Source organism: Podarcis muralis, chromosome 12 (genome assembly GCF_964188315.1).
Source record: "Podarcis muralis chromosome 12, rPodMur119.hap1.1, whole genome shotgun sequence".
Lineage (NCBI taxonomy): Eukaryota > Metazoa > Chordata > Lepidosauria > Squamata > Lacertidae > Podarcis > Podarcis muralis.
The window spans coordinates 41,762,256-41,790,140 of NC_135666.1; the positions used below are offsets into that span (position 1 = coordinate 41,762,256).

Here is a 27,885-nt window from a genome sequence, read left to right on the forward strand (position 1 = left end):
GCAATACGTGATACTTAGGGTTGTCATTGAAGATTTCCTGGAAACTCCAGCTAGGACAAAATGCTAGGTTGCTAATTGGGACATAATTTACCTGGTGCTTTCATCATCTGGGCACCAAAGAAAGTGATGGGCATTACTTAGAAAGTAATTGCTTGGGACCTTATTGAAAGACCTTCTGTGCAAATACTTCATTCTTCATTGGAAACACCATCTGAAGTCAGGAGGGTGGTGACTGGGGAAAGGCCTCTTGTGATTGCAGAAAGGAGTATCTCTTCCAAACCAGCTCATCTTTTATGCCCTTTCAGTATTAGGGAGGACTTTTATTTGCTCAGGTATTCCAGCATGCTTTATTAACTGTTTTTAACACTTGTTTTTCTGGATCCAATAGATTTTATGGCTGCTGCTTTTTTTTGCTTTTAATGTTTTATATGGACTTCTATTGTACCTGCTACTACTTAAAACTGTTCGCTCCCCTGGGAATCTTATGCTGAAGAGTGGCTAATAAACGAACCCTTTATAAATGACTTATTATTAAAGAGTGGCTCTTTTTTGTCACCTACACTGCCCTACAGGAGAGCAACTGCTTGCTTAAGCACTTAAGCCAAACCCTGACTGCTTTTTATGTGGGCTTGGCTCTCCCTTGTGAAAATCTGGTCCCATTACTCCACGATGTGCATTATAAAACAAACAAGTTGGATCTGCAACAAAAAGTCGCAGCGTTAACTACTCCTGATTAGCGTTTCAGCTGGCCATGCCCTTTTCTCCATTCCATCTCCTCCCATTTTCTGTCCCTCAACCCAATATAGCAGACAGCATTTCATGCCCGCTAAACATTCTCACTCCTCACTACCCCTAATTTCCCCCAAAAAATGTTTTCACCCCCCTCCACTTTTGCAAATCTCAGGGTTCTCCCAAGGCTTCGGATGCCTCCATCTCGTGCACAGATTTTGGCCACAAAAATATGCAGAATCAAAGTACGAATTCACTATTATTATACACAGGATGCGAGAGGCCTGCCCTGTGAGAATGGAGCGTTTGTAAATGGCTCACTCTTACCAGATTTTTCTAGGTGTGCAATTGACGGGCGAGTATCCACACCCTCCCCATCTTTTTCAGTCACAATGTTTTATGGCTTGCTGTCCACACCGGGTCATCGGGTCCTCTCAGTCCCTCTTCCTCCATCCTGAACACCCTTTCATTCTGGGCAGGTATGCAAGTATTTCTATAGTTTGTTTGTGTATATATTTTTTTTTAAAGGGCTATTCATCCCCTTTAGAAATGACAGCGGAAAAACTGCATACACAAGTTTACTAACTGCAGCGTCAAACTCTGCGAGCACTTGAGGAAGCACAAAAGGAACAGCGTAAAACACAGACCGACAACTCGAAACACTCCTCCCTGGTTGAAATGGCCTTCAGCTGTCGTCGTTATTGCCTCTGGGCTTCCGCCCGGGCAAAGGGAAAGCTGACTTGTTCTGGGCCTGAGAGAGTTTGCTCGCCAGCACGGCGAAGGGCTCGACCAGCGTCCTTCCGTCGGTCACCGTGACTTCCCACAGCTTCACCTTCTCGAGTTTGGCCCACTGTTGAGCCACGGCCGCCTCGACTTGCCTTTCCTCCACCAGGTCAGATTTGTTGCCTAAGACAACAATAGAGCCCTGAAAAAAGGAAGGAAGGAAGCAGTCCATCAGAAATGGGAAAGCATGGGCTTTGCATCCGGTTCAGTCAAGGAGCAGAAAGCTGCTCTCTCTCTGAGGAGGCAACATTTAGTTCAATGGACCAATGGGTCAGATTGCATTTTAATTCTAAGGTGCTGCCTTTGATGGAATCTATATACCACGGGTGAGCTACATAGTGCCCTCCAGATCTTGTTGGTCTACAAATCCCATCACCCCTGTCCTCTGCTCTGCAAGTTAGAGCCGATGCTGTTCGCAATGGTCAAGGACAATGGTTACTATAGCCTAGCAACACCTTGTTGGCAATGGTCAGGCATCATGGGTGTTGTAGTCTGACAACACTTGATGATGTTGGCAATGGTCAGGGATCATGGGTATTGTAGTCCCAACACTTGATGTTGTTGGCAATGGTCAGGGATCATGGGTATTGTAGTCCCAACACCACTTGATGTTGTTGGCAATGGTCAGGGATCATGGGTATTGTAGTCCAACAACACGATGTTGTTGGCAATGGTCAAGGATCATGGGTATTGTAGTCCAACAACACTTGATGTTGTTTGGCAATGGTCAAGGATCATGGATATTGTAGTCCAACAACACTTGATGTTGTTGGCAATGGTCAAGGATCATGGGTATTGTAGTCCAACAACACTTGATGTTGTTGGTAATGGTCAGGGATCATGGGTATTGTAGTCCAACAACACTTGATGTTGTTAGCAATGGTCAAGGATCATGGGTATTGTAGTCCCAACACTTGATGTTGTTGGCAATGGTCAGGGATTATGGGTATTGTAGTCCAACAACACTTGATGTTGTTAGCAATGGTCAGGGATCATGGGTATTGTAATCCAACAACATCTGCTGGGCACCAAATTGGCTACTCCTGCCATATATCAATCCATGTAATCTGTTGCTGGGGGGAAAAAAAGTCAGACGCTACTAAGACGGTATTAGGTTTCAAGAGGAGCCCAAGATGTCAGCGAAGCAAGGAATTGCTCCCAATTTCTAAAGCCCAGTGACTAAGATTGCCTGTGCAAAAGTATCCTTGGTATGTTGTGGTGTATTGAAAAATACAAGCGGCTGCAAGCCCAGAAACAAATAGCGGCCAGGAAACCTGCAGGTGAGCATATTAAATTATAGTACTTAAATACGGCTCTTCTTTCCTATGAAACATGACACAGGGATGTTGCTATGAGCTTCGAGATTATTCAGGCAGGCCACACCAAATCCAGAACACAGGCATGCCAAAGGCTTTGGGTGTGTTCAGCTCGGCAGTTACGTAAGACTCTAAGACTGAATGTTTTTCCTCACCTCCTTGTAAGATGACGAGGTGTATTACTCAGCCTGCGATAAGGCAGCCCTGTTGCGTCTTGGGGCCCAGCCTGCTCATTTTGCTGAGTAGGTCTCTGACATCTGCCCCAAAGTATGATGGCAGCACTGGCTGCATTGTGGCTGGGCTGGTTTTGAAGCAAGTTGCGATTAAGGTTGTTCCCGGCTGGTTTTCAACCCACATCGTCCTTTTAGATCTTGCCAGTCTAACTGCAAAGTTATTCTCCTTTTCTTTCCTAAAGCGATTAGTCCAATTCTCAGCTTTGCTTCGTTCTCTGCTTCTCTCTTCAGTTCTGCTGCCAGTTTTCTTTCCTTTTGGATCTTCCTTCCCCTAGTTCTTTCCTTTACTGTACTGATGTACTTTGGCTTCTTATAAACTGCCTTCCCTTTTCCCTATTTGCCTTATTACAGTCATGGCTGGTGCCCACTGGGATTAGTAAGGCAGAAGGCAGGGAGGTCAACAGTAGGTGGCACCAGAGATGAGTAATTCTACCCTTGTCCCCAGCCTTCTCCCTACTGAGTTCTAACAAGGCAACACTGAAACAACATTTAGAGCACTACTATTCCACTTTAAACAGTCATCGTTTCCTCCAAAGAATTCTGGGTTAAAATTCCCAGCATTCCCTGTGAAGAGGGATTGATTGTCCACTTTTCTGGTTTTGTGCAAATCTGAGGGATCGAAAAGGGGGTTATATAACTTACAAAGACCCTTTTTAATGCCAGCAGACATTTTAACTGAATTTTTATTTTATAATATTAAATTATTTTTATTTACATTGGATCAAGTTTCTTATTATACACCACTCTAATTATAAGTAAGCGGCATATAAATTATTGAAATAAAATTCTCTAATGTCGCTAATTATAATTCTCTAATTAGAAATTATTGAAATAAATTAGTAGCAAGTTTCTAGCAACCATGGTTGCTTTTGCATTTAAAAAACAATTTTCTCTAAGGGCGCTGAGACAAGGCAGGATTTGGGGAAAACTTCAAAATAACCAGGGTAAGAGAGTAGCTGTTCACTTTTCACAATTTGCTTCTCTTGTGGGTTTTTAAGATTATCCCTTTGCTCCTGGTTATTTTATCAAATCCCTACTGTTCTTGAATTTGCATCTAAGGAATCAGGAAGTAGAATATATGGCACTATTCAAACAACCTGTTCTCTCTTCCAAAAGTGAGCAACAGAGACAGTGCCGAACGTCAGCTGTCTTAACAATATTTGAATTGTTTTGATTTACGGTTTTGATTTTGTGATGCACTGAATTACAACCACAGATGAAAGGGTATTCACGACTCGTTCCGTCCTTTGTTGCCTCGAACTACAAACCCCATGGGAATGCAAATACTACTTTCAAACCGCTAACATTAAAAGAGAGACAGAGAGAGAAAAATCTATTCTGCCTTACAGTTAAAACGAAACGGAGGAGAGGAATCACAAGGGATCTTTCTGTGCAGCAAAGTGACTCAGTCGATTGCTTGCTCACAGGAGAGGCAGCCTGTGTTTCCAGGTTCTTTGATGCAACGTGTGTGTAGTCAAATTAGGAAGCCGTATCCTAAATAGCACTTGCTATGGCAACCGATTATATAATTGGATTAGGAAAGAAACTTCGTAGTAAACAAAGCAGTTACTGTGCTGTTAATAACAACCTGTTTCACTTTTCTGACTTATTAATAGCTGGTTGTAATGACTCACCCTGGTCCAGCAACATATCTGGGCACATTGAGGGGCTGCCCTTAGACAGCCCTGGTGAGAGAATCCGCAATACCACCAATCAGCTGTTTGGGGGAGAAAATGTGGGGGTTAAATTTAACCCCTTTCAAACAGCTGGTCTTGTGCTGTATTGTTTTTTCTGACTCAGTCAATATGGATGCCTGGGGTTCCTCAGGGACACCATGCGACCCTCATATACCTAAGGCACCCTGTCCCTCCCAATTCTCAGTTTTATTTTAAATCAAGGTCTTTTGCTTTGGCCCTACGCATGCAGCAGAATTGGACAGGTGTTAAAATGGACTGTACTACTTTGGCTTACAAGTGGAGCACACAACTTTTGAACGCTCTGCCATGTTGTTGTTGCTTTATATTTCTTTTCCTGAAGTTTTTTCCCCTGAAGTTTTCCAAAATTTTACACATACATTTCAATACATAATAAAAACTCCCCCTCCCCGACTTCCCACCCCCTTTTCTATGCTGTTTCTGTTTCTCTCCCTCAGCTGTCTTCTATCGCTTAAACCTCGACAAAACTACGGTAATTTTCAATCCCTTCTGTTGCTCATAGTTCAAGTCCTCCTTGCTCATCATATTATAATATCGCTCATCATATTATTATTTTTTTAATATCTGAGAAGCGTTTACATTCTTCCACAAAACCTCCTTCATTAGGTTTTCTTATTTTAGCTGTTGACAATTCTGCATATTGCTCAACCATTCTTCTTCAGTGGGTTATTTCTGCCTTTTAAAAGCTTCCCATTAATAGAAATTAGCACTTCCCTCGTCCTTACTTTGTTGAGTCTTTGACGCAGGGGAGCATTTGAAAATGCGACGTGGTCCATTCTACTCCCTCACGGGTCCAGACTGAGGTAAACACTGAAGGATTACTTCACAGAATAGGATTAAACTCTTTCCTTTAACCTCACTGAGTTTTGCGGTCTGTATGTCAAAGTCAGGAACGCTACGAAATTTGCGGTGATGAAACAGAAGCGATTGGCTGCGCTGCGGGCAAGCCCCATTTTCGGGGAATGCTGGGAATCAACTTCCTCCTTTACACAAGGCTCAGGATACACAATCAAAGGAGAACACTGAGTAACAACACCTCTGACTGCTATATTAAGAGTCCATGAAAAGGTAGCAAAGGCAACCTTTTGATGCAACCTTAATCGATGCAATCAGCAAGCCCTGAGTTACGTAAGAACTTTGCTCTGACAACAGCCAAACATTACATAACTGCAGTCTTGTGCTGACTTGCTTTAAATGGCTCCAGATTAATGCTTCCTTCCTTCCTTTTTTTGTTACAGGCACTTAGTTAAGAGATCTATTACGGATTCACTCTCTCTTTACATACAGAATTTATTGCAGGAAAATACACAGAGCCCTGCGTAGGTGATACTGTTCAGCTTGCTGAGCTGCAGCAGTCGATTAGCAAACATTGATGAAGCCATTTCCCTGTGAAGGGTCTGATTTACTAGCCGTGGTGAATCTCCTAAAAAAAACAACCCTGATTAAATCCATTATCTTAGCATTACTGTTATACAGTGGTACCTCGGGTTAAGAACTTAATTTGTTCTGGAGGTCCATTCTTAACCTGAAACTGTTCTTAACCTGAGGTAGCACTTTAGCTAATGGGGCCTCCTGCTGCTGCCGCCGTGCGATTTCTGTTCTCATCCTGAAGTAAAGTTCTTAACCCGAGGTACTATTTCTGGGTTAGCGGAGTCTGTAACCTGAAGCGTCTGTAACCTGAAGCATTTGTAACCCGAGGTACCACTGTAGTTGCTTTGGAAGACGATAATCAGGCATCCACACAACATGACCGGTCCAACGAAGGTACCACTGTAATAGTTTTTATCCCGACACTTTCCTTGGCACCTTACAGACTAACCTTACAGATTATGGCAGAAGATGCTATTAAGGCAAAAAGCGCTTCCAACCTGTTTTTATTTATTTATGACATTTAGAGGGCAATCTTTATCTTCCAAGGAGATCAAGGCGGTGTCCGTAGTTCTCCCCCTCCCCATTTAATCCTCACAACAACCCTGTGAGGTAGGTTAGGCTAAGAGAGGGTGACTGACCCGAGGTCATCCAGTAAGCTGAGGGGATTTGAAACCGTCTCCCGGGTCCTAGTCCAACACTCCATGGGATCCAACTCCCGCCCATAAAATATTTGAGGGGGCTGGGCCCCCCCAAAGTTGATGGGCATTGTCATTCAAATGGTGTGTGCGCGCCATGTCATGCAGGACGGGGCCTACCTGCCCCCCCCCCCATATTTTATTCAAGTTGGCACTCCTGCGACACTCTTAACCCTGTCATTCCCAATGTGGGGTGAATGCCCCACAGGGGCGCAATTTGATTTTTAAGGGGGGGCAATTCGAGAATGAGTTATTAACAGTTCATGGCCTTTTAGGGTTCCTACACGTGAATAGGAGTTCACTTTTTGAATAAGAAGAATTTTAAGTCACGGGGCGGGCGGGCATCGGGATTTTAGAGATGCTTAGGTGGGGCACGGCCAAAAAAAAATGTTGGAAACCACTGCTCTAACCATTATGCCACGCTTCTTCTTTTGCAAGGAAAGATGGCGTAAAGGGCCTCACCATTTGTTATCAGCCAACGTTTTGTGAACGACTTCTGTTAATTATGTAATTAGCACCGCCTGTACTTTCTGCATTTCATTTCCCTGTGACCTCACTGCTTAGTGTGTTTACAAGTGTCCCAGCCCAAAAAAGTGGATTAAGCTTATGCCTTAATAAATGGATTGTTTACGATGCCAAAAAGACTTGCAGTTGTTTCCGATACAACAGACTAACAAGGAAATAGTTACGGCGGGTTTTAAGAACCTTTTACAACCACTCTTTTCAAACACTGCAGCTCACGTTAAGCCTTGTGACTACGAGACCTTGCTTTTAACTTGGCAGTTACCCTTTGCAAAGGAGACACACATCTAATGTGAGAGACACTAAAAGACAAAAAAAAGGGGGGGGTATTCATAGCAGAGGCCTTTTACTCCTGTCCCATCTCTGCACACAACTACGCTGACCTCCGGCACGTGTAAAATTGCATTATGTGCAGGTAAATAAGTACAGTGGTACCTCTGGTTACGTACTTTATTCGTTCCTGAGGTCTGTTCTTAACCTGAAACTGTTCTTAACCTGAGGTACCACTTTAGCTAATGAGGCCTCCTGCTGCCGCCGCACGATTTCTGTTCTCATCCTGAGGTAAAGTTCTTAACCCGAGGTACTATTTCTGAGTTAGCGGAGTCTGTAACCTGAAGCGTCCATAACCTGAAGCGTATGTAACCCGAGGTACCACGGTGGTTTGGAAAACCTGCTTTTTAGGTGATGAGCTCATTTTCCCTCGTACATCATGTTCTCATTATCGTATCTCAGACGCAATTGAAGGGATCGGGGGGGGGTGGGTGGGTGTTTTACCTCTCTTTTGTCTCTACACTTGTCAATCTCCTTCTTGAGCCAGTCAGCTCTTTCGAAGGATTCCAGGCTGTTCACGGCATAGACGAGAACAAAGCCGTCTGCGAGGGAGAAATAATGTTTGGGGAACTCCTCTCCTTCTTGCACCCCCCTGGTGTCGTACAGGCGCAACTGTTCTTTCACTCCTCGGTCCGTTTCCGCCAAAGCCACATACACATCTTCGCTTGTGGCGCTGCATTCTGCACCTGTTGTTTTCAAAAAGGAGAAACAGAATTCTTAGCGAACTTATAATCAGCTCTGGCCTGGACAAATTCACAAAAGGTGCATCTATACAAGCAATTGTTTTGATTCGGTTTTGTATTTGGTATGAATACCTTCATACTGTTGTGGCTTACGGCCAAACAAGTACACACTTACTCAAGACTCATATTAATGGTACTAAATGCAAAAGGTGTGTCTCTCTCTCCCACCCCAAAGTCGAATCGAAAATACAGTGGTACCTCGGGTTAAGTACTTAATTCGTTCCCGAGGTCTGTTCTTAACCTGAAACTGTTCTTAACCTCAAGCACCACTTTAGCTAATGGGGCCTCCTGCTGCCGCTGCGCTGCATGATTTCTGTTCTCATCCTGAAGCAAAGTTCTTAACCCGAGGTAATATTTCTGGGTTAGCGGAGTCTGTAACCTGAAGCATCTGTAACCTGAAGCGTACACTGGCTGGCACACACTTCTGTGACTGGCACACATTTTGACAAACAACAAGTTTGCTACTTGTTGTCAACAAGCAACATTGAGAACCACTTTACTGGCGCCATCCCAGCCGTGACACGATTATGGTTTTGGATTATTTGTTAAGTAAGAAAGGCAGGCATCTGTAAGTGTCTCTGGAAGGGCAGAAGGGGAACAACGTGCATCTCTTACCCACATCGTGCTTGCCATAGAGGACCTGCTCCAGAATGGCGGTCTTCCCCACCGAGGCCATTCCGCAAACCAGCACTTTGTAGCCCTTCCCCATCTTCTTTCAGGCTGCGGAGACTGGGCCCGGGGAGCAATCCTGTCCAAGCACCACAAAAGGTCAATGGCATTTATTACCGTCCAGCAAGAAGCCAGCATTGGAGCATGGCTGCATTCACACACACAAAGAGGAGGTCACAGGCTTGCCAGGTCAGTGCAGCAGTTTCAGCCAAAGTCTCTCCTACCTTAGCCAAGGTATGTCCAACAGGTCACGGCCAAGGAGGAGACAGCTTTACTACCATATTGGCCCGAATATAAGCCACACTTTCCCCCCCAAATTCCAACTGTGAAAAGTTAAAGTGCAGCTTAAATTCACGACCTTACAAAAATTGGCTTTTGCGATATCGCTGCTGAAGCAGACATACGGAAAATGGAACAAAATAATGTTTTCATGCTGATTTGCAAGCTCAAGACTGTTGTGCAATTAATTCTAATGTCATTCGTCACCTTCCCCTTACTTTACAGTGCAGTATTGATTTATTAATTTGCATTTACAGTGCTACGATTTATGGGCGGAATTGCAGCAATTGAAAAGCGATTTTAGCGATTGTACGGCAACTTTTGAGGGCTTGCAAGATCAAAGGCTTGAATTGGCTTGGCATATGAATTTAATGGACCTTTTTTTCATTTTCTCTTCAATTTTAAGGAAGCTGCTTATATTTGGGTATTGTCTTTCCCGCCCCCCTTCAATTTTAAAGGTATGGCTTATTTGCAGGTGTGGTTTATATTTGAGCCAATACGGTACGATCCCAGGTTCAGATGCTGCTGATCTCAAAAGCCCACCAGGAACAGTGCAGCTGCAGTCACAGTAAGCCATGTTCCAGCTGCTCTCTGGGACATGCGAACCAGGCCAGTGAATGGCAGCCATTTCAGACATGGGGCTTTCCCAGCCCTGTTTAGGAATGCCAGGGATTCTACATGCCAAGCATGTGTGCTAACACTGAACTATGGCACTTACTCAATGGATTACTTCCATTGCAAGGACTGTCAGGTATTGGACAATAACAGACTATTAAAAGACTAAAGGCCGTGACTATTTTGCATGTGTACAACTGACGTGCAACCAATGTGCAAGAGGGCAAAACGGGGTGTTGCTGCCCATATTGCAAGGAGATTCACTGAAACACAAACATAAGACTAGCTGTGGTATAAGGGATTTTATCAAGAATGGATTGTATTTGGTTTGAGCAATAGTCTGGAGGGAGAATTAAAGGGACTCAGACCTTGAAGTACAGCACGTGGGAAGCCACAAAAAAATTATAACTATTTTGAATTACTCTTAAAAAACCAAATAAAAATTATTTCAGAAATAAAACAAAAACGATTCAACCCGGGATGAATTTCGAGTTCACCTTGAACTAAGAAGGCAGACACGACCCCTTTTTTCAGTGCCAAGTCTCAACCCTGGAAGCTGCAAAAAAAGAGAAAAAAAGTAGAGGTGAGAGTTCCTCTGAGCGTGTCCAGAGCGCATTGCTCAAAGCATTATCTCTGTATTGTTTGCACTTAAGGAGAAGTGTTTCTAGGGGAAATTACATGACTTTCCGGGAAATACAAGGCAGAAACTGCTCCTAGCAGGAATCCAGGAATCTGCGGAACTAGCAGGCGGGGCCACGATCCCTCCGGCGTTTTCTTCCAAGCCTGCCAAGGCACGTGGCCTCTTGAACTACATTTCCCAGCAGGCACCTGAGCGCAGCCCTTTCCCCCTCCTCCTTCCTCTTGGACGTCACGGCGTTGCCGCAAAGCCTTGTGGGAAAGCAGGCCTCTTCCTTTCCGGCTCCGGGCGCCGCTAGGTAAGGTTGGCGAGCTGGAGGCCTCCCGTAGTTTAATCCGTCGGCATCCTAATTCGGGGAGGCCTACGGGGGTCCGCTCGGGGCGCCGCCCCACGGTCGGTAGCTGGGGGGAGAGGCGGGTCGGGGTCTCTGGGCGAAGGGAGGCCGGGGAGCCGTAATTCCGCCGGGTTCGGTTGGGAAGGCGGCGTGGCCTGGGCCTACAGACCGAGGCGGCTCCGCCAGACGGAGCTTGCAGAGGCCGAGGGGGAAGGCGAAGAGAATCATAGAGTTGGAAGGGACCCCGAGGGACATCTAGTCCAGCCCCCTGGAATGCAGGAATAAGCTCGCGAGGCCTAAAAGGCTGGAGCTCGGGCGCTGCTTGCTCCTGAGTAAACCTCCGAGGAGGGACCATTGCTCACATGCTTTACGTGTCGACGGCCGCGGGTTTCAGCCCTGATACCAACCAATAAATGGGGTTAAGGTAGCAGGTGATGTTGGGAGCCACTGCCAGCTGCATCAGATGGTTTATTTACGTATCTCACATCCCTCTCTTTTAAGATGGGTGGGCAAGTAATTGCTTCCAGGTTTTTGCTTCTGCAAAAGTGGGGCATGCATTGTGCGAAGCAAGTAGATAATAAATGTCCTGCTATGGTTTCAGGTAGCTTATTCTTTGTGCCCACGCAACTTAAAACAAGTGAGAATTCTCTGAAGTTACAAGTTATTCACCTTTAGGCACCAGGCAAAAATGTCCCTTTTTAACCAGGCCTTTGGTTGACCTGATCAACATCCTATACCCTTTAAAATGTGGCTCTTTTTTGCGGGTAGGGGGGTGTTATTGGATTATTGTTTTTATTTTGATTCTATATATTGTGATCTTTTTTGTGAACTGAGACCTCCAGGTATAGGGCAGTATATATATTCAATGAATGAAAGCCTGTGTGTTTGTGTTCTGAATGAGGTTATTGGGTAAAGGAGTGAGTTTTATAAAAAGAATTGGGATCATGTAGAGCTGGAAGGGACCACAAGGGTCATCTAGCCCAACCCCCTGCAGCGCAGGAATCTTTTGCCTGATGTAGAGCTTGAGCCCACAGCGTTGAGATTGAGCCTCATGCTCTACCGACTGAGCTGTTGAGTGACTGTTCTTTCTGGATTGAGGGAATAAGGTACAGCCCCTGAATGCTACAGGAGCTTGCATTTGCTGAAGTTATTGCAAGGGACTTCACCAGGCTGGAAAATCATGCAAATCCTTAGTTGTTGTGGGCTGTCATGCCATAGATCAGTTGCAGGTCAGTGGTAGATCACAGGCTTTGCGTGCAAAAAGTTCCAAGTTATGATCCTGGCAATTCCAGCAGCAGTGGGAAACATTCTAGTCTGAAACCCTGAGGAACTGCTGTCAGTCTCTGTAAACCAGGGATAGAGAAGCTGTGGTTTCCAGATGTTAATTAGCAACTTTCATCAGCCCCAGTCATAGGCAGTGGTCAGGAATAATGAAAAGTTGTAGTCCAGAATGCCAGAAGATCTGGATCCCTCGCATAAACAAATGATAGGTTAATAGTCTGACAAAGTAAAAAGCAGCTTCCTTTGCTGCTGTGTATCTCATACATACTATTTAAATGTTAATGACATATTAATGAAATCAAGCACAGTATAGATCAGTAGCTCAGAGGGGACAAAGTTGGTTTTTGAGAGGTTTATGAACAAAATGTGTTTCGTTATGGACCGCTTTTATTACTAGAGAATGGAAAACACAGTTGCTCTTTTGTTTTCTGAGAGCAATGAAACGCAGTGTGATTTAAACGTATCACTTTTTTGCAGCTAAGCCAGAATGGGTGCCTACAAATATATCCAAGAACTATGGAGGAAGAAACAGTCAGACGTGATGCGCTTCCTCCTGCGTGTCCGCTGCTGGCAGTATCGCCAGCTGTCTGCCCTGCACCGAGCTCCCCGTCCCACCAGGCCAGATAAAGCTCGCAGGCTGGGATATAAAGCTAAGCAAGGTAACTGCAACCTAAAGCAAGTAGCAGATGTGAACTTGCTCTAGTCACTTGGCTATGCACTAAGTCTGGTAGTATTGAGCAATGATAGCTGTGTGCGATAATTCCTACTAGTTATTATAATTGTAACGTGATAAGATAAAAGTAATCTTGCTTACCTTCCATGCAAGCATATAGGCAACTATCCCAAGCTACAAGAGCATCCATGATAAGTCAGGATGTTAGAATGGAAACTTTGCCCAAGACTATCTTGAGACTGAAAATCTTGCCACTGTACTTGCATTCACACAGCTGAAACACAATTCCCATCATTTTTCATGCTTTGTGCAATTTCAGATGAACAAAAATAGATTATAAAAGCACGGGGTTGTCCAGTAACTGAAGTAGAGTATTTGTGGCATCATTAGCAAATTCAAAAGTATTGCTAGAATGTAAAACGCAAATGCTAAATAAAATTTCTCTTGTAAAACTGCAGATTTCTTCACTGCTTTAACACATTATCCTGTTGTGTCTTAGGTTACGTCATCTACCGCATCCGTGTTCGCCGTGGTGGTCGTAAACGTCCAGTCCCTAAGGGTGCTACTTATGGTAAACCAGTGCATCATGGTGTCAACCAGCTGAAATTTGCCCGGAGTCTGCAGTCTGTAGCAGAGGTGGGTATTGCTTGTGATCTGCATCCGTCTTTTGTATTGCCCCCTGGTACCACTGAAGCTTGATCAAATCTGTGTCGCATTGGTTTATCTCCTTTAGCTCATGCCATATTAGAAGAGTATTTGATGTGTATGAATCAGCTTTTAATACTGTTGAGTTGGTAAACTCTGATGGAGTAGCATGTTAAGCAGCATTTATTGTGAGAATAAGGCAGTATGGTTAATGAATAATTATTTCCCACAGAGCAGTTTTTCCAGTGTCAAGTTGGCATTTTGGAATTCTAGTTTCTAGGTGGCATATGCAAGTATTTTGGTTTGCAAGGTGCTGTAGCCATCCTCTCTATAGAGACAAAGAACTGTCTTTGTTGTAAACTGAAATTAGATATGGTACAGAAATCAGTGAAAGAGCCAGTGCATAAAACTATGTAACAGATTGAAGTGATTACCCTTTTTTGTAGTCAAATTGAATGTCCTTGGTGGTCAGATTTTTAGTTACTTGTTACATTACTTGTTACATTACTTGTTATTCAGATAGCCACACTCTACAGCGGTAGAGGTAAAATACAGTGGTACCTTGGTTCTCAACCTTAATCCATTCCGGGAGTCCGTTTGACTAATGGAACTGTTTGAAAACCAAGGTGTGGCTTCTGGTTGGCTGCAGGAGTTTCCTGCACTCAAGCGGAAGCCGTGTCAGATGTTCAGCTTCCAAAAAAAGTTCACAAATCTGAACACTTACTTCCGGGTTTGCGTTGTTCAGGAGCCAATATGTTCAACAACTAAGCCGTTTGGGAACCAAGGTACTACTGTATAGTATTTTGGGAAATATAGCACAGGGAAGTATTTTTAAGAAGTAGGATAACATCAGGTATGGCAGCTAGGTGATTGTAGTTGTGCCGTACAGTATTTGCTTTCCCCATTTCTTGGCCATATAGCCTCTCTGTAATGAAGTAGATTGCCATGGTATGTTCTATTGTGGTAGCGCTAACAAATCAATTTTCCTCCACAGGCCAATTTGAAAGATAAAATAGTTGTTCATAGAATGGTAGAGTTGGAAGGAGTCCTGAGGATCATTTAGTCAAACCCTGTGCAATGCAGGAATATGCAGCTGTCCCTTATTGGGCTTGAACCTGCAGCCTTGGCATTATCAGCACAATGTTCTAACCAGCTGAGCTACCCATCCCTGTAAGGAAAGAGTTTCTCTATGGAGAAGTCTTTGTCACTGTAATTCTTAAACGTCATGGCTGAATGTTTGTTTCCTTTGTATGAAACTTGTCACCTTGTTTTCCTGATGCCTGTAATATTCACAATCCCCAATTCCTCCCTTTTATGTGCTTACGTGAGGTTGTTTTTCCCCTGCTAGGAGCGTGCTGGCCGCCATTGTGGAGCCCTGAGAGTACTGAACTCTTACTGGGTGGGTGAAGATTCCACCTACAAGTTCTTTGAAGTCATTCTGATTGATCCTTTCCACAAGGCTGTCAGGCGCAACCCAGACACCCAATGGATCACCAAGGCAGTTCACAAACACAGAGAGATGCGGGGGCTGACCTCCGCTGGCAGGAAAAGCCGTGGCCTCGGCAAGGGCCACAAATTCCATCACACAATCGGTGGCTCACGTCGCGCTGCTTGGAGGCGACGCAACACCTTGCAGCTTCACCGTTACCGCTGATTCTTTTGCATATAATTTTCTCGTTATAATAAATCAGCCAGAGTTCACATTTCCACTGTCTTGTGTTTTCATTGGGCACTGGGTGTACCCCACATCAGCTCCTTTTAAAAGAATTAAGAATCTAGCAACATATCCAGTATCTCTTCCATTACAGTTGTCACTCGAATAACAGGGTTTTATAAAAGTTCTGGTGAAGTTGAAAGCTTTTTGATGACCAAAAAAAATTGCAGTATATACTCATCCAAAAATTCCCAGAAAGGTTTGTATAACTTAACATGCATATGTTCAACTTTAGACGTACTCGGCATAACTAATTGAGATTAATGAACATTACTGACTGCTAGTAATTTCAGTAAAAGTAATTTCTGAATAAAAGTTTAATTCCACTATCCGTTGTGTGCAAGGTACCCGTATTTTTCGCTCTATAACACGCACCAGACCATAACACGCACGTAGTTTTTAGAGGAGGAAAACAAGAAAAAAAATATTCTAAACGAAATAGTGGATATATGATTTTTGTGGTTCATGCTGTGGCCACAGACATGTGATCTGACATTGAGTTTGGAGTAGCCCAATGCAAAAATCCTTAAGATCCATGTGGATCCATGCTTTGTAACCATGGCGGAGGGAAGGAAGGGGAACCATGGATCCTCTGCTCATGACTGCAGCAGATCCCCCCCGCCACCCACAGGCATTCGCTCCATAACACGCACAGACATTTCCCCTTCCTTTCTAGGAGGAAAAAACTGAGTGTTATGGTGCAAAAAATACGGTAACTACCGTTTTATCTTCTCTCATCAGTAATAGCCACCACAGTTAACACTAATAAGATTCCTTAATGATAGAAGCAGCCTCAAATCTTGGTTAAGAGGGGGCCCTTGTTAAAGCTGGCAGAAGAAACAAGTTGGAGGATAGGACCATACAGTCCCATTGTTCCTAATACTTCATTTTGTGATGTGTTTTCAAAACTGCTTGCTTTTAGATGCTCATTTATTTTTAGGTTGTATTTTGTACTGCATTGATTTCGCATAAGCCACCTTGGGTGCATTTGTAAGAAAGCAAAGTATAAGTTCATAGTATTTCAAATTTTACTAATGATCCTAATGGAGTGGCTATCAGTGTGAGCCTGTGGCTTCTAGATTGAAGTGCGCATGCCAGATCCTTATTAGCTTTCACACAAACTGATGGTTGACTGATTACAGTCTCTTGTAATAAAGCGCTCGTATCTTAGCTTATATGCTGCAAAATGTGCTTATTACAGTTGCTTCATTATTATTATTATTCACTAATTAAGTCTAGATTGTTAGTATAAATGACTTTCACAGCTGCCCAGCAAAGCTAGTTTAATATCAAGACAGTGCTTAAAACCCAAGATAAGGATTGGGTAAGGTGCTGCTATTCTATTAAGAGCAACATAATGGAAAACAGCCTCCCACGTAGTTCATAACCTGAGCGTGTTGAATAGCATTGGAGCGCAGGCTCTTTCAACATTGCAAGTTTTCATTATTAACCATTGTCCGACCTTTTCATGCGGGAAACTGCACAGACTGACCCTGCTGTGTTAACTTGTGTATTTCTACAAGAGCTTTCATTAACCGGTTCTTCTCGGAGAATGGGTTATACAATCTTCATTCTGTTAACTAAATGTATAGCCGATAATTAGGTTTTTCCAAAAACAAACAGCTGATTTTTAAAAATAAAAAGTTGGGTTCTTTGTTCATGGCTATAGTAAAGTACAGTAAGAGCCCTTAGAAATTGGTAAATGTGAGATTCTTGTGCTTTGTTCTGTCAGGCTAAGCTAGTGACATGAAATGGTGTCTAGGAGTGAGCTATAGCTTGTCTCATACCTAGTATTATACGGGTTACAGATGCTTTGGGTTGCGCACTGCGCCGAACCCACGAGTACCGGAACAGGTTACTTCCGGGTTTCGGCTTTTGCACATGTGCAGAAGTGCTAAATTGTGCTTTGCGCATAAGCGCCGAATTGCAACCCGTGCGTGCACAGATGTGACGCTGTGGGTTGCGAACGTGCTTCCCGCATGGATAATGTTTGCAACCCGAGCGTCCACTGTAATGCAATTCCTACAGCCAAGCTGGTGCCAGATATTGCTCTGCTTTCCTTCGGACCACATCAGCAAAGCCAAGATATGGGGCCATGCTATCTGGGCAACCCAGGGCCTCCATACACCCCAGGCTTGCATCCTGGGGATGTCACTTCAGTGCTGCTAATGCATTGGTTTGACTTCACTCCTGGAGGCGCACTCCATTGTCTCAAAACAAATGGATGCCAGCGACATTTTGCATTTTAGGGATCAATTTACCGGTAATTCATTGTATATGTTTCCATTATCCATACATAGCAGTAGCTGAGAGTTATATGAGACACATAATTAGCATTTTTTGAGAATGGGTGTGTGTGCGCTAGATTTTACCCTTTATTATAAGGGTGAGGAGCAGATAGCACCTGAGATCCTGAACACCACCGTGAGCCCATTTTGACAGCTGGCCATTTATGAATCACCTGACATCACCAAGAGGTCAGCTGACCCAAACTAAAAAAATAATAATTCATTGGCAGGGGCATAGCTTGAACTTTGCCTGCAGAGGGGGATCCTTCCTCTGACCAGCATCAATTCAGATTTGTTATGCAAATGAATATTAGTGCTTACAGCAAACCTGCTTTGGGCATCATCATCATCATTTTTAATTTGTATACCGCCTTTCTATCTTACAATACTCAAGCTGAAGAAACAAAAAATGTACATCTTACAACAATCTAATACAATACAAAAATGTGAGAATAAAACATAACGTTAAAATAGGCAGCCTACATCAAAAAAGTAACATTCAGCAATCAATTAGAATAGTATAAAATGGGCAAAGATAAAGGGACCCCTGACCATTAGGTCCAGTCGTGGCCGACTCTGGGGTTGCGGCGCTCATTTCGCTTTATTGGCCGAGGGAGCCGGCGTACAGCTTCCGGGTCATGTGGCCAGCATGACTAAACCACTTCTGGTGAACCAGAGCAGCGCACGGAAACGCTGTTTACCTTCCGGAGCGGTACCTATTTATCTACTTGCACTTTGACGTGCTTTCAAACTGCTAGGTTGGCAGGAGCAGGGACCGAGCAACGGGAGCTCAGTCCGTCACGGGGATTCGAACCGCCGACCTGATCGGCAAGTCCTAGGCTCTGTGGTTTAACCCACAGCGCCATCTGCATCCCTAGTATAAAATAATATCAACATAAAAGCTAAACAGAAATCCACTCAGCAGTTGCAATAATATCTAAACTATAATCAATAAAACAACAGCAAGCCACAGTACATAAAGCAATACAGTACACATTGAGAAGCAGAGGGTGGGACAAGGCAGGTGGAAGGAAGAAGAAGAGTTTGGATTTGATATCCCGCCTTTCACTCCCCTTCAGGAGTCTCAAAGCAGCTCACATTCTCCTTTCCCTTCCTCCCCCACAACAAACACTCTGTGAGGTGAGTGGGGCTGAGAGACTTGAAAGAAGTGTGACTGGCCCAAGGTCACCCAGCAGCTGCATGTGGAGGAGCGGAGACGCGAACCCGGTCCCCCAGATTACGAGACTACCTCTCTTAACCACTACACTACACTGGCCCCTTGCCTGATGGAGTCTATCCCCTCACAGTTCTTCCTCCAGGACCAGCTCTCTCATGAGGACTCCTAGGGCCGGAGGGTGGGGCAAGGCAGGTGGAAAGAGGCCTTTTCTGATGGAGTCTCTCCCTTCACAGTTCTTCCTCCAGGAACAGCTCCCTTATGAGGACTGGTTCCTCTACGGAGTCCTCCACTGCTATCATAGGAAACTTGCTGTCAATGCCAATCAGCGAATGGGCATTGGCTGCAACCTTCAGTTGCCAGGGAACGGTTAGGATCCCTTCAAGGCTCCCAATTTTACACTGGCGTTCACATTTCCACCTGCCCCATGTCTGATGTCGCATAGGATGCAAGGTGTGGAGCAGCTGTCCACACACTGAGCAAAATAATCTTGTGGTGCCGAATTGGGGCTTAGGTCAGGGGTTCCACCATATCTGCTTTACTATTATCCCAGCCCAGATCAGGGCCCTGTGCCATCGGTGTTCTGAGGTGAGGAGAATAAATTGCATGATTGTATTTCTGGTGGAAGCATCTGTCAGTGCTGTGACTCTGCAACGATACTGTGACTGAAAGATGACATAGCGTTAAAGTTAGGTGTAATCAATGTTACATTGTGAAAATGATTAGCAGCAGGGCGCAGGCTATTTTGCAATTGAAAAAGAGGTTGAGTATTTCCACGCTGAATATCGTCGGCAAAACTGCAATCTGATAATGTATAAAAGAGAATCTGATTTCAGCATACAACTGTTTTATATAGGAAATAAGCATTAAATATGGATAAACCCAGAAGAGTAAGTTGTAACTAAACATAAAAACTCGTGTCTGACTCACAAAGTTTGTATTTCAGAAAATAACCAAATACAATGAGATGTTTCTGTAATATAGTACTGAAAACTGCAATGCAAATTGTTCTAGGGTTAAGAACAAAGGCACATTTTTGTGTCTGCAGGAGGTATTATAGCAATATAGTCATGTTAATGTTGTAAAACACAAAGCAAACTAAAGATGAGTTGGCAGAAAACATGTTAAATATTTGCTTTGATTATTCTCTCAACCTTCCCCTGAATTTACGAATCTCCACAGCGGCTTATTTAAAAATAGCTATGCTTTGTTGGGCGGTATTTAGCAAGCAACGTTAATTCCATCCTACAGCTCTGGACAACTTCTCCAAGCTGCAGGAAGCTTCAGCCACAAATATTTACTATACATTTCACATCCGAGTGCAAAGCTTCTTATTTCTTATTTGTTTATTAAAACATTTCTATATCTCCTCCCTGTGGAACGCCCTGTCATCAGATGTCAAGGAGACAAATAACTACGTACACAATTTTTAGGACACCTGAAGGCAGCCCCGTATTGGGAGGTTTTTAATGGTTGATGTTTCATTATGTTTTTACGAGTGTTGGAGGCCACCAAGAGTGGGCGGGGTATAAATGAAATAATTATACTTTACAGTGGTACCTCGGTTGTCAAACGTCATCTGTTCTGGAAGACTGTTTGACTTCCAAGACATTCGACAACTGAGGCACAAACAGCAGTCTCCAAAGTCAATGGAGACAACTGAAAAACACACAACAGCTGTTCACCTTCCAAAAAGCGTTTGAAAACCAAAGCAGTCACTTCCAGGTTTTCGGCGTTCAAAAACCGAAATGTTTGGCTTCCAAGATTCTAGAAATCCGAGGTACCAATGTACTATACATAATATTAATAATCATCATCACATTAAAAAACACATTAGAACTGCAATTGAAAAACTAGGATTTAGTTAAACTTGTAATATTCTGAGACCATGAATCATTGAACTTCCTTGGAGGTTTTTAAGCAGAGGTTGGATGGAGATCTGTCATGGATGCTTTAGCTGAGTTCCCTGCATTGCAGAGGGTTGGACTAGATGACCATTGGGTCCCTTCCAACTCTACAATTCTCTGATTCCATGAATTCCTGTGAACTCCAAGGTCATCACGATTGCCGGCCCCTTTCCTAAGCTTTTATGGAGATTCTCCCTCAAGCACCCTGCCTCCAGTCCAGCTAGTATTAGTCACGACCGATTGCATTTCAGAGGAACTTCGATGCCCTGATCTTGTGCGTAATTGCTACCGTGCAGCTGGAGACGCGTGTCCGTTTCATCACACATGACTGACACGTGACAAGGGGCGGGTCGCTCGCTCTCCCCGCCTCCCCGAGGGACGGGGAAAGTGTGTCACTGGGTTGAAAGAGCCGGTCGGGAAGGGGAGGCGGGGCGAGCTGGGACGCCGCTCGGTGCAGCGGCTGTTCCGACGGCGCGCGAGTGGGCAAGGCGAGGGCGGCGACGGGGCGAGGCACGTGGTGGGCGCCGCCCTCCCGGTGACTCTCCCCGTCCTCGTGCGGGGAAGGGGGAGGAGGAAGGAGGCGGCAGCCGCAGCCGCAGCCCAGCAAGCCATCTCCCCAGGAAGGCTCGACGGCGGCGCGGCGGCTGCCTGGCCTCCTCCCGCCTCGCACACACGAGGCGCGTCCACGCAGCAGCCGGGGGAAGGCGGGAGGCGGGCGCGGCTCGCTTGGGCACAGCTGCCGCAGCGGCTCTTTCGGCACAAGCGGAGAGAGAGACAGGCAGGCGCCCCAGCAGCCCGGGAAAGCCGTCGGTGAATGATCCGGGCTCTCGGAGGCAGCTGCGGGGAAGAAATCGGGGGACGCCATGGAGGTCAATGCAGGTAAGTGAGGCTTTGGGGTTGTCAGGGAGGTCAGAAGCGAGATCCGACGTGATGACTGCGGAGCAGGGAGGAGAGCAAGGCGGATCAGGCTTGAAAGCCCTTTCCTTCCTTCCCTCCATTGATCCCGGAGGGTCACGACCCCCCTCTTGCTGCTCTGCCCCCCACAAAAAAGACCGGGTTTTTTTGCGCGGAATGTGCAACTCTGGGCATTGCGGTGGTGGCAGAAGCGAAGCTGCCATGGAATTTACCGCGCCGTAGTATAGGAAGGGAACCCCGAGGGTCATCCAACCCCGTGCAATGCAGTGGGTTTCGTGTGGATTGGCGTGCGCGCCCTAGGAAGGGCTTCCGAGGTCAGGATGGAGGGTTTTGCATGCCGGGAGGCAGGAATCGGCCGGTGCGGGAAACCGGGGCCGAGGGGAACCGGCTCCTTCGGGGCTGACTGGACTCCCCTCTCCCTGGACGGGGTGCGGGGAGACTCCGCGAGGCGGCGGCGTCTAGGGTTCCTGCGGCGCCTTTCCTCCCTCTTTCCCCGGCCGCCCATCCATTTCCCATCCGGCCGGTTCTCAAAAGCAGCCGCTCACATGGACCGTCGGGCGAGCCACGTGCGCCGCTTTGTTTACGTTCGGCGCCTTCTGCGCGCTGATTGGCCGTGACGTCGGGGATTACACAATCGGGACGGGGCGGCCGCCTCCCGCTGGCGACCGCGTGGAGGGACACGTGAAGGCGGCGGCGGGAGGCCCTTGTTTTGGTGACCTACATCCAGGGGGCGGCGCGGGGAAAGGACACGTGGGGAAGGCAGGCAGGCAGGCAGGAGCCGGCAGAGCGGATGGAGGAGGAGGGAGGCGCCTTGCAAAACTGCGCCCAGCAGACTTGGGAATCTCCCTTCCCTTCCTTCTGCTGCCAGGCGGGGACTCTTCCCTCTCCAGCCTTGCCGGATAGGAGGAGCCGCCGCCTTGCGAGGCAGGCGCGGCCCCAAGGCGACCTCGCTCCGCTTCGGGAGATCCTGGTGCATTCGAGGTTGCGGGGCGGAGCTTCCACGCTGCTCTTTTGCAAAAGCTGCTCTGTCGCCAGCCGGGGAGCGCCGCGATCCTCGTGCCTTCAAGCCCCTCTTTGCGTTCAGACAGATCTGGTAGGATCGCCCCGATCCTCCTTCGTGGCTACCCAGAAGCGAGCCTCTTCCTGCACGTGGCTGCTACCCCAGATGTTATCCCCCCCCCCACACACATACCTTTTAAATGGATTAATAGGAGGAACGCCTAGCCTGAGGCTGCGATCCGAAACAACCGCACTTACCTGCGAGTAAGCATCACTGAATCCAATAAATTTCCGAGTAGACGGGTCAGTGGCAAGGTCAATGCGGCGACGTTTGCATGGAGATTCGGATCAAGGAAGAGGCGCGCGCACGTGTCTCCTCGCCCCAAAATAGGGGGTACCATGGGCGCATGTTAGGGGGGCAGGCTTTACGTAAGGAGGGACACAACCTCAGTTAAGATTTATTTTTACTAGATTTAGGGCTGCCCCCTGGCGTATTTTTACTCGGAAGTAAAGCCTGTGCTCAGAGAGGTTTACTCTTTAGTTAGTGCACATTCATCGGGTATCTGAACCTTAGGGACGCTTGAGTTCCTTCTCTTCCTCTGCCGGCTGCTCCGCAGCTGCCTTAATGCTATGGAAATCGAGGCAGGCTATTGCTATTGGTGCAGCTGCTTCTGTGTGCGCGCATCCATGTGACACCGACCGCCTCGCTCTCTCACATGTACAGACGACCCATGCGCACTGCGCTCGAAATGTAACAGGTCGGAGGAGAGTCATCTTCCCTGATGGCTGAGCTCACGGAATAGGCAAGTCAGGTGGTGCAACACGAACAGATTCCGGAGGGACTTACATAATAACTACGGACGTTGGGCAGTTTGCCTGAGGCTAGGAGGATAAGAATGGTGTTATGTTTTATAAAAGTCTTATTCAAGGACTAGAGGGGAAGTGCTGCTTCCTCCACCAGTCCTGAAGCCGAAGGAGACAGGAAGGGATGGGAATTACGAAATTCGCCCTCCCCAAATCCCTGTCATAAAATAGACTGAGCTGGCAAAATTCATGGAACACTGATTATATAACAACATGCACCAGCTTCCTAAAGCAATGAACTTTGTGATGTTCAGTATTTATGACTACTTTTGTTAGGTTTGTAGTTGTGTAATTTTTTTTAATATGTCGTAAGCTGCCTTGAGCATGGTTTTAACTTTGCAAAGGTGCATACAAATAAACTGATTGATTGAGCCAGGGGGAGATGTTGGATGACTTGAAAAGGCTTTTAAGCCCAATAATAGCAATCAGGTTCTCTTCCAAATGTGTTTGGTAGGTCTCCTAGATAGCAACAAACAATTAACAAGGTTGAAGCCACTTAATACTGTACCACCAAATAATTATGGGGCGGATCCTCTCCTGCTAACTTCCCCCAATTAAATATAGGGCCGCCGCCTCAAGGCACACCAATTACACAAATTTCTACAATTTACCACAGATTGTCTAGTGGGGAAAACTTAAATGATTTAGAGTCTCAGGCAGGAGCTGATCAAACAAACAAGAAATGTTTTATTAAACAAAAGGAAGTTTATGAAACCAAGTGCGTAAGGAAATGCGGTCTTTCAGGTAGAAGTTAATTAATTTACTTTTAACTATTAAGATTTATCAGGTTTAAACAGAATATTATAGGCACAACTCTTGTTAAACTTCAGTCACTAGAAATCAGTTGGTACACTTCAGGTGGTTAAATATTCAGGTTTCCAGAATAGATTCCAAAATGCTTAACTCAGTTTCTGCCACTTAGATATTACAGTTAAGTACTTTCAGCACCGTACCGCTTCCTTCACAGCTAAATACTTTGGTTCATGAGCGAGGGCACTTTTCCTCGGTTACCCACTCTCTTAATCAGGCATCCCAAAACTCAGCCCTCCAGCTGTTTTGGGACTACAACTCCCATCATCCCTAGCTAACAGGACCAGTGGTCAGGGAGGATGGGAATTGTAGTCCCCAAATATCTGGAGGGCCGAGTTTGGGGGTGCCTGCTCTTAACCATCCCATACCTGAGGTCTTCTAAATTGTATGACAGACCTAGGGAATCACCCCATCCCTTGTTACTGGTTTGGGAGTTGTCTGGTACCTAGAAGAACTCTCCCCTTCTGGCTACACTGACACCCAGGTAGCCTGAATTCCCACAGGATCTACCCTCTCCCGGCTCAAACTCAGCCCTCCCAGAACACTCCTGTCTGTATCCCTTTCCCTCAACCCAGACCCTCAACCCAGTCTCCCTATCCAAGCTACTTGGCTCTGTCCTCTCGCTATGGATAATCAACTCATTGTGTATGTTTAACTTAACTCAGAACCAGTTCTCCGTATCTCACGCCCGCTCTCCCAACCTGAAACCTGCCTAACATCTCAAATCCAATCCTATCCCTCTTCTCAAATCCAGCCCTATCTTTAATCTTAAATCCAGCCCTTTCTCTCATCTTAAATCCAGCCCTAACTAACTCACTCAGTCAGAAAACTGCTCCTTTTATTCCTACCCCCAAAGTGCTGTTTCTTCTAGCTGACTCTGTAGCCAGAGGCTCCTGCACTCTGGTGGAATTTCGGGATCAGATGGAGGGGCTTATCTAGTTCCACTTTCTGTTTCCAGTAGTGGCCAATGATAGTTTATGGGTTTCCCCCCTCTCCATTAGCTGGTATTCAGAAGCACTCTTGACTATAAACTCAGGTTTCCCAAAGTTGGGTCTCCAGCTGTTGTCGGACTACAACTCCCATCATCCTTAGCTAGGATGATGGGAGCTGTAGTCCAAAAACAGTTTGGGAAACCCTGGTTTAGATTATCACAGCTGGTATCCTCCATGAAACTGTATTAACACAAGGGTGGTGGGCAGCCTATAGCCTTCCACGTAACATTGGACTTCCAGCACCCACCAGCCCTAGCTTGCATGGCCAATGGTCAAGGATGATGGGAGTTGTAGTCCAGAAATTTCTGGAGGGCCATACATTCCTCATTTCTGGTCTAATCTTTTTACGGCCGAATTAGCTAGTAAACACCAACCACATCTTGTGACAGCAGATCCCCTGTGTTATTTATGCATTCCATGTACTTTCTGCCTTATATGCACTGTCAGTTAATGTAATCAAGTGGTTCCAAATTGCAGTGTTGTGAGAAAGAGAGAGAAATGTCCTTATTTGCTTTCTCTACACCAGTCACATGTTGTCATAGCAATGTAATGTTCGTGTTCTGTCCTGGCCAACTTTTTTCCCTCTGCTAAAAAGAAAGCGTTCTGAATCCAGCACTATGGATGTACATAGCACTGTGTGAATATACATAGTGCTTTACAAAAAGCAGTCTTGACAGGTCCCTAAAAATAGTCACAGGGAAACAGAAGGAGGAGGGGAATCACCTTGTAAAAGTACAGAGCAAAGGAGAAAGCATTATGGAAAGGTACAATGATAATGGCCATTTTATTTTCACTCCCATTCCTAATAATTCTTAAAAACGGAGTTTGCCTTTCTTGCTGCTACTGCAAATCGAGTTGATGTTTTCACAAATCTACCTACCGTGACCCTACTAGGATCCTAGTCACACCCAGTTAAGCTCCCCTCTTGTGTATGTGTGAATTTATTTTCTCTGCACCCTTCCCTGTGCACCATTCTACGTTTAAAGTGAACCGTGAACTTCAGTTGCTGTTTTGTTGCCCATTCATTTAGTTTGGACAAATCCTTTTAGAGCTCTTCATGGCCCCCCCCCCTCTCTCTCTCTCTCTTGTTTTCATCACCCTGAGCGATTTGTTGTGAGCAAGATCCTTTGTGAATATGAAACAGCACCACTCCTAATAGAGATCCTTGGATATGTAAATGCTTGCTTGTTTCCAAGGGGGGGGGGGTGTCATTGCCCTGTAAGTCCCAACTCCATGCTTCTTATTATTTAGCCTGTGTGTAGGTTGTTAAGCATTTTCCCTGCCTGAGTCATTGTACACATTTACACATGACTGCTTATGCGTATGTTAAACTTCCTTACTAAACTGATATTGAGACTATGCTAGTAGGTTACATAATGACTTCCTGGCAAAGCACATGCCCAGTGAACTATAATTATAATAATTTGCATTATTCTGTGCACATGTGTCAATGTCTTTTCACACATAATAGTAGCATTTTTCACATGACACTGCTAGGATGTGGGTTTATATATGTCCAAATTTGAATGCCGTTGAAAGTTTTGAAAGCGTTTCATGTTTTATTTGAAATGGGGCTTCTCCTTTGATACAAAGCTTCATTACCAAATGTGTCACTGGAATGCTAATAATTCTCTTAAATATAAATAATTATGGAGCCCTAAGCCTTACGTTATTTTCATTGTGGCCTGAATCTGCTTCTTCCATTGGTACTATCATGGTTACTTATGAATTAGAGCTTTCCCATGACAAACGTTAACCTGGCATATGTGAAGAGGTTAGGACTGTGCCATGATTTTATAAATTATTCTTTGTGGAGGGTAATCTCACTATGAATATATTTTCTTAAGGATTCTTGAGAATCACAATGTTTGAAGGACATTTAGACTGCAAACCTGTGCACATTTACTTAGGAGCATGAATGTAAGAGGGAACATGCTCCCTGAAAATACATTTTACCTGTTCCCTTCTCCCCAAAATACTTCCTAGTAATAGGTCATGAAAGCAGTTACAGAGACATTAACAGAAAAGCAACAGCCTTCAATATAATGCCTGATCTCTTCAGTTTCAAGTAAGCATGTTCTGGATTGCTGCCTTGGGCCTGATTCACACATAACAAATGCCACATGGTGGCTGTCACCATGTTGCAAGCTATTCCACGGGCGGTGGTGGCGTGCCCTGAGAATGGGGGTGATTTTTCTTTCTGGCACTTGCAGGAACCTGGAGAAAATGGGCTCAGTCTGAAAGATCAGCTCCTGCACATCAGTTGTTATGAAGAAGCCTGTATGATATGATAGTAGCTGTAGACCTAGGTGTGCGTCAGTCCCCCCCCCCCCACACACAATTGCACCAGTCTTTGCTTTAGGAAACAGCTAATGTTGGGTTGTGGGGTACTTCCAAATTGGGCTGAATTTGCAAGCAAGTTCATTTAATGCGGGACACGGGTGGCGCTGTGGGTTAAACCACAGAGCCCAGGACTTGCCGATCAGAAGGTTGGCGGTTCGAATCCCTGCGACGGGGTGAGCTCCTGTTGCTCGGTCCCTGCTCCTGCCAACCTAGCTGTTCGAAAGCACGTCAAAGTACAAGTAGATAAATGGGTACCACTCCGGCGGGAAGGTAAACAGCATTTCCATGGTTCACCAGAAGCGGCTTAGT

General features: G+C 45.4%; 3 protein-coding genes across 7 annotated transcripts in view; 2 read left to right on the forward strand and 1 right to left on the reverse strand.

Moving 5' to 3' along the window:
- NKIRAS1 (NFKB inhibitor interacting Ras like 1) overlaps positions 1-23,158 on the reverse strand; it is a 38,344-nt gene extending 15,186 nt beyond the window's left edge. Inside the window, exons 1-5 of one of the 5 annotated variants that reach the window (XM_028751216.2) lie at positions 10,679-10,801; positions 10,498-10,556; positions 9,053-9,185; positions 8,139-8,380; positions 1,377-1,654 (exon numbers count right to left, since the gene is read on the reverse strand). In XM_028751216.2, coding sequence (XP_028607049.2) covers positions 1,415-1,654; positions 8,139-8,380; positions 9,053-9,146 — 576 coding nt within the window. In that variant the 5' untranslated portion in view covers positions 9,147-9,185; positions 10,498-10,556; positions 10,679-10,801 and the 3' untranslated portion in view covers positions 1,377-1,414. Of the gene's footprint in view, positions 1-1,291; positions 1,655-5,406; positions 6,200-8,138; positions 8,381-9,052; positions 9,186-10,497; positions 10,557-10,678; positions 10,804-22,825 lie in introns of those variants that run through there. The other 4 variants (XM_028751217.2, XM_077916279.1, XM_077916281.1 and 1 more) reach the window with 4 other exon arrangements.
- On the forward strand, positions 10,840-15,273 carry RPL15 (ribosomal protein L15). Its single transcript, XM_028751213.2, has 4 exons — positions 10,840-10,935; positions 12,730-12,911; positions 13,425-13,561; positions 14,919-15,273. Exons 2-4 carry the CDS (start codon positions 12,740-12,742, stop codon positions 15,222-15,224), a joined length of 615 nt encoding a protein of 204 aa, XP_028607046.1. The 5' UTR covers positions 10,840-10,935; positions 12,730-12,739; the 3' UTR covers positions 15,225-15,273.
- NR1D2 (nuclear receptor subfamily 1 group D member 2) overlaps positions 21,081-27,885 on the forward strand; it is a 28,554-nt gene continuing 21,749 nt past the window's right edge. The window contains exon 1 of the mRNA XM_028751211.2: positions 21,081-21,532. Within this exon, the coding sequence (XP_028607044.2) occupies positions 21,517-21,532 (16 nt within the window). The 5' untranslated portion in view covers positions 21,081-21,516. The remainder of the gene's footprint in view (positions 21,533-27,885) is intronic.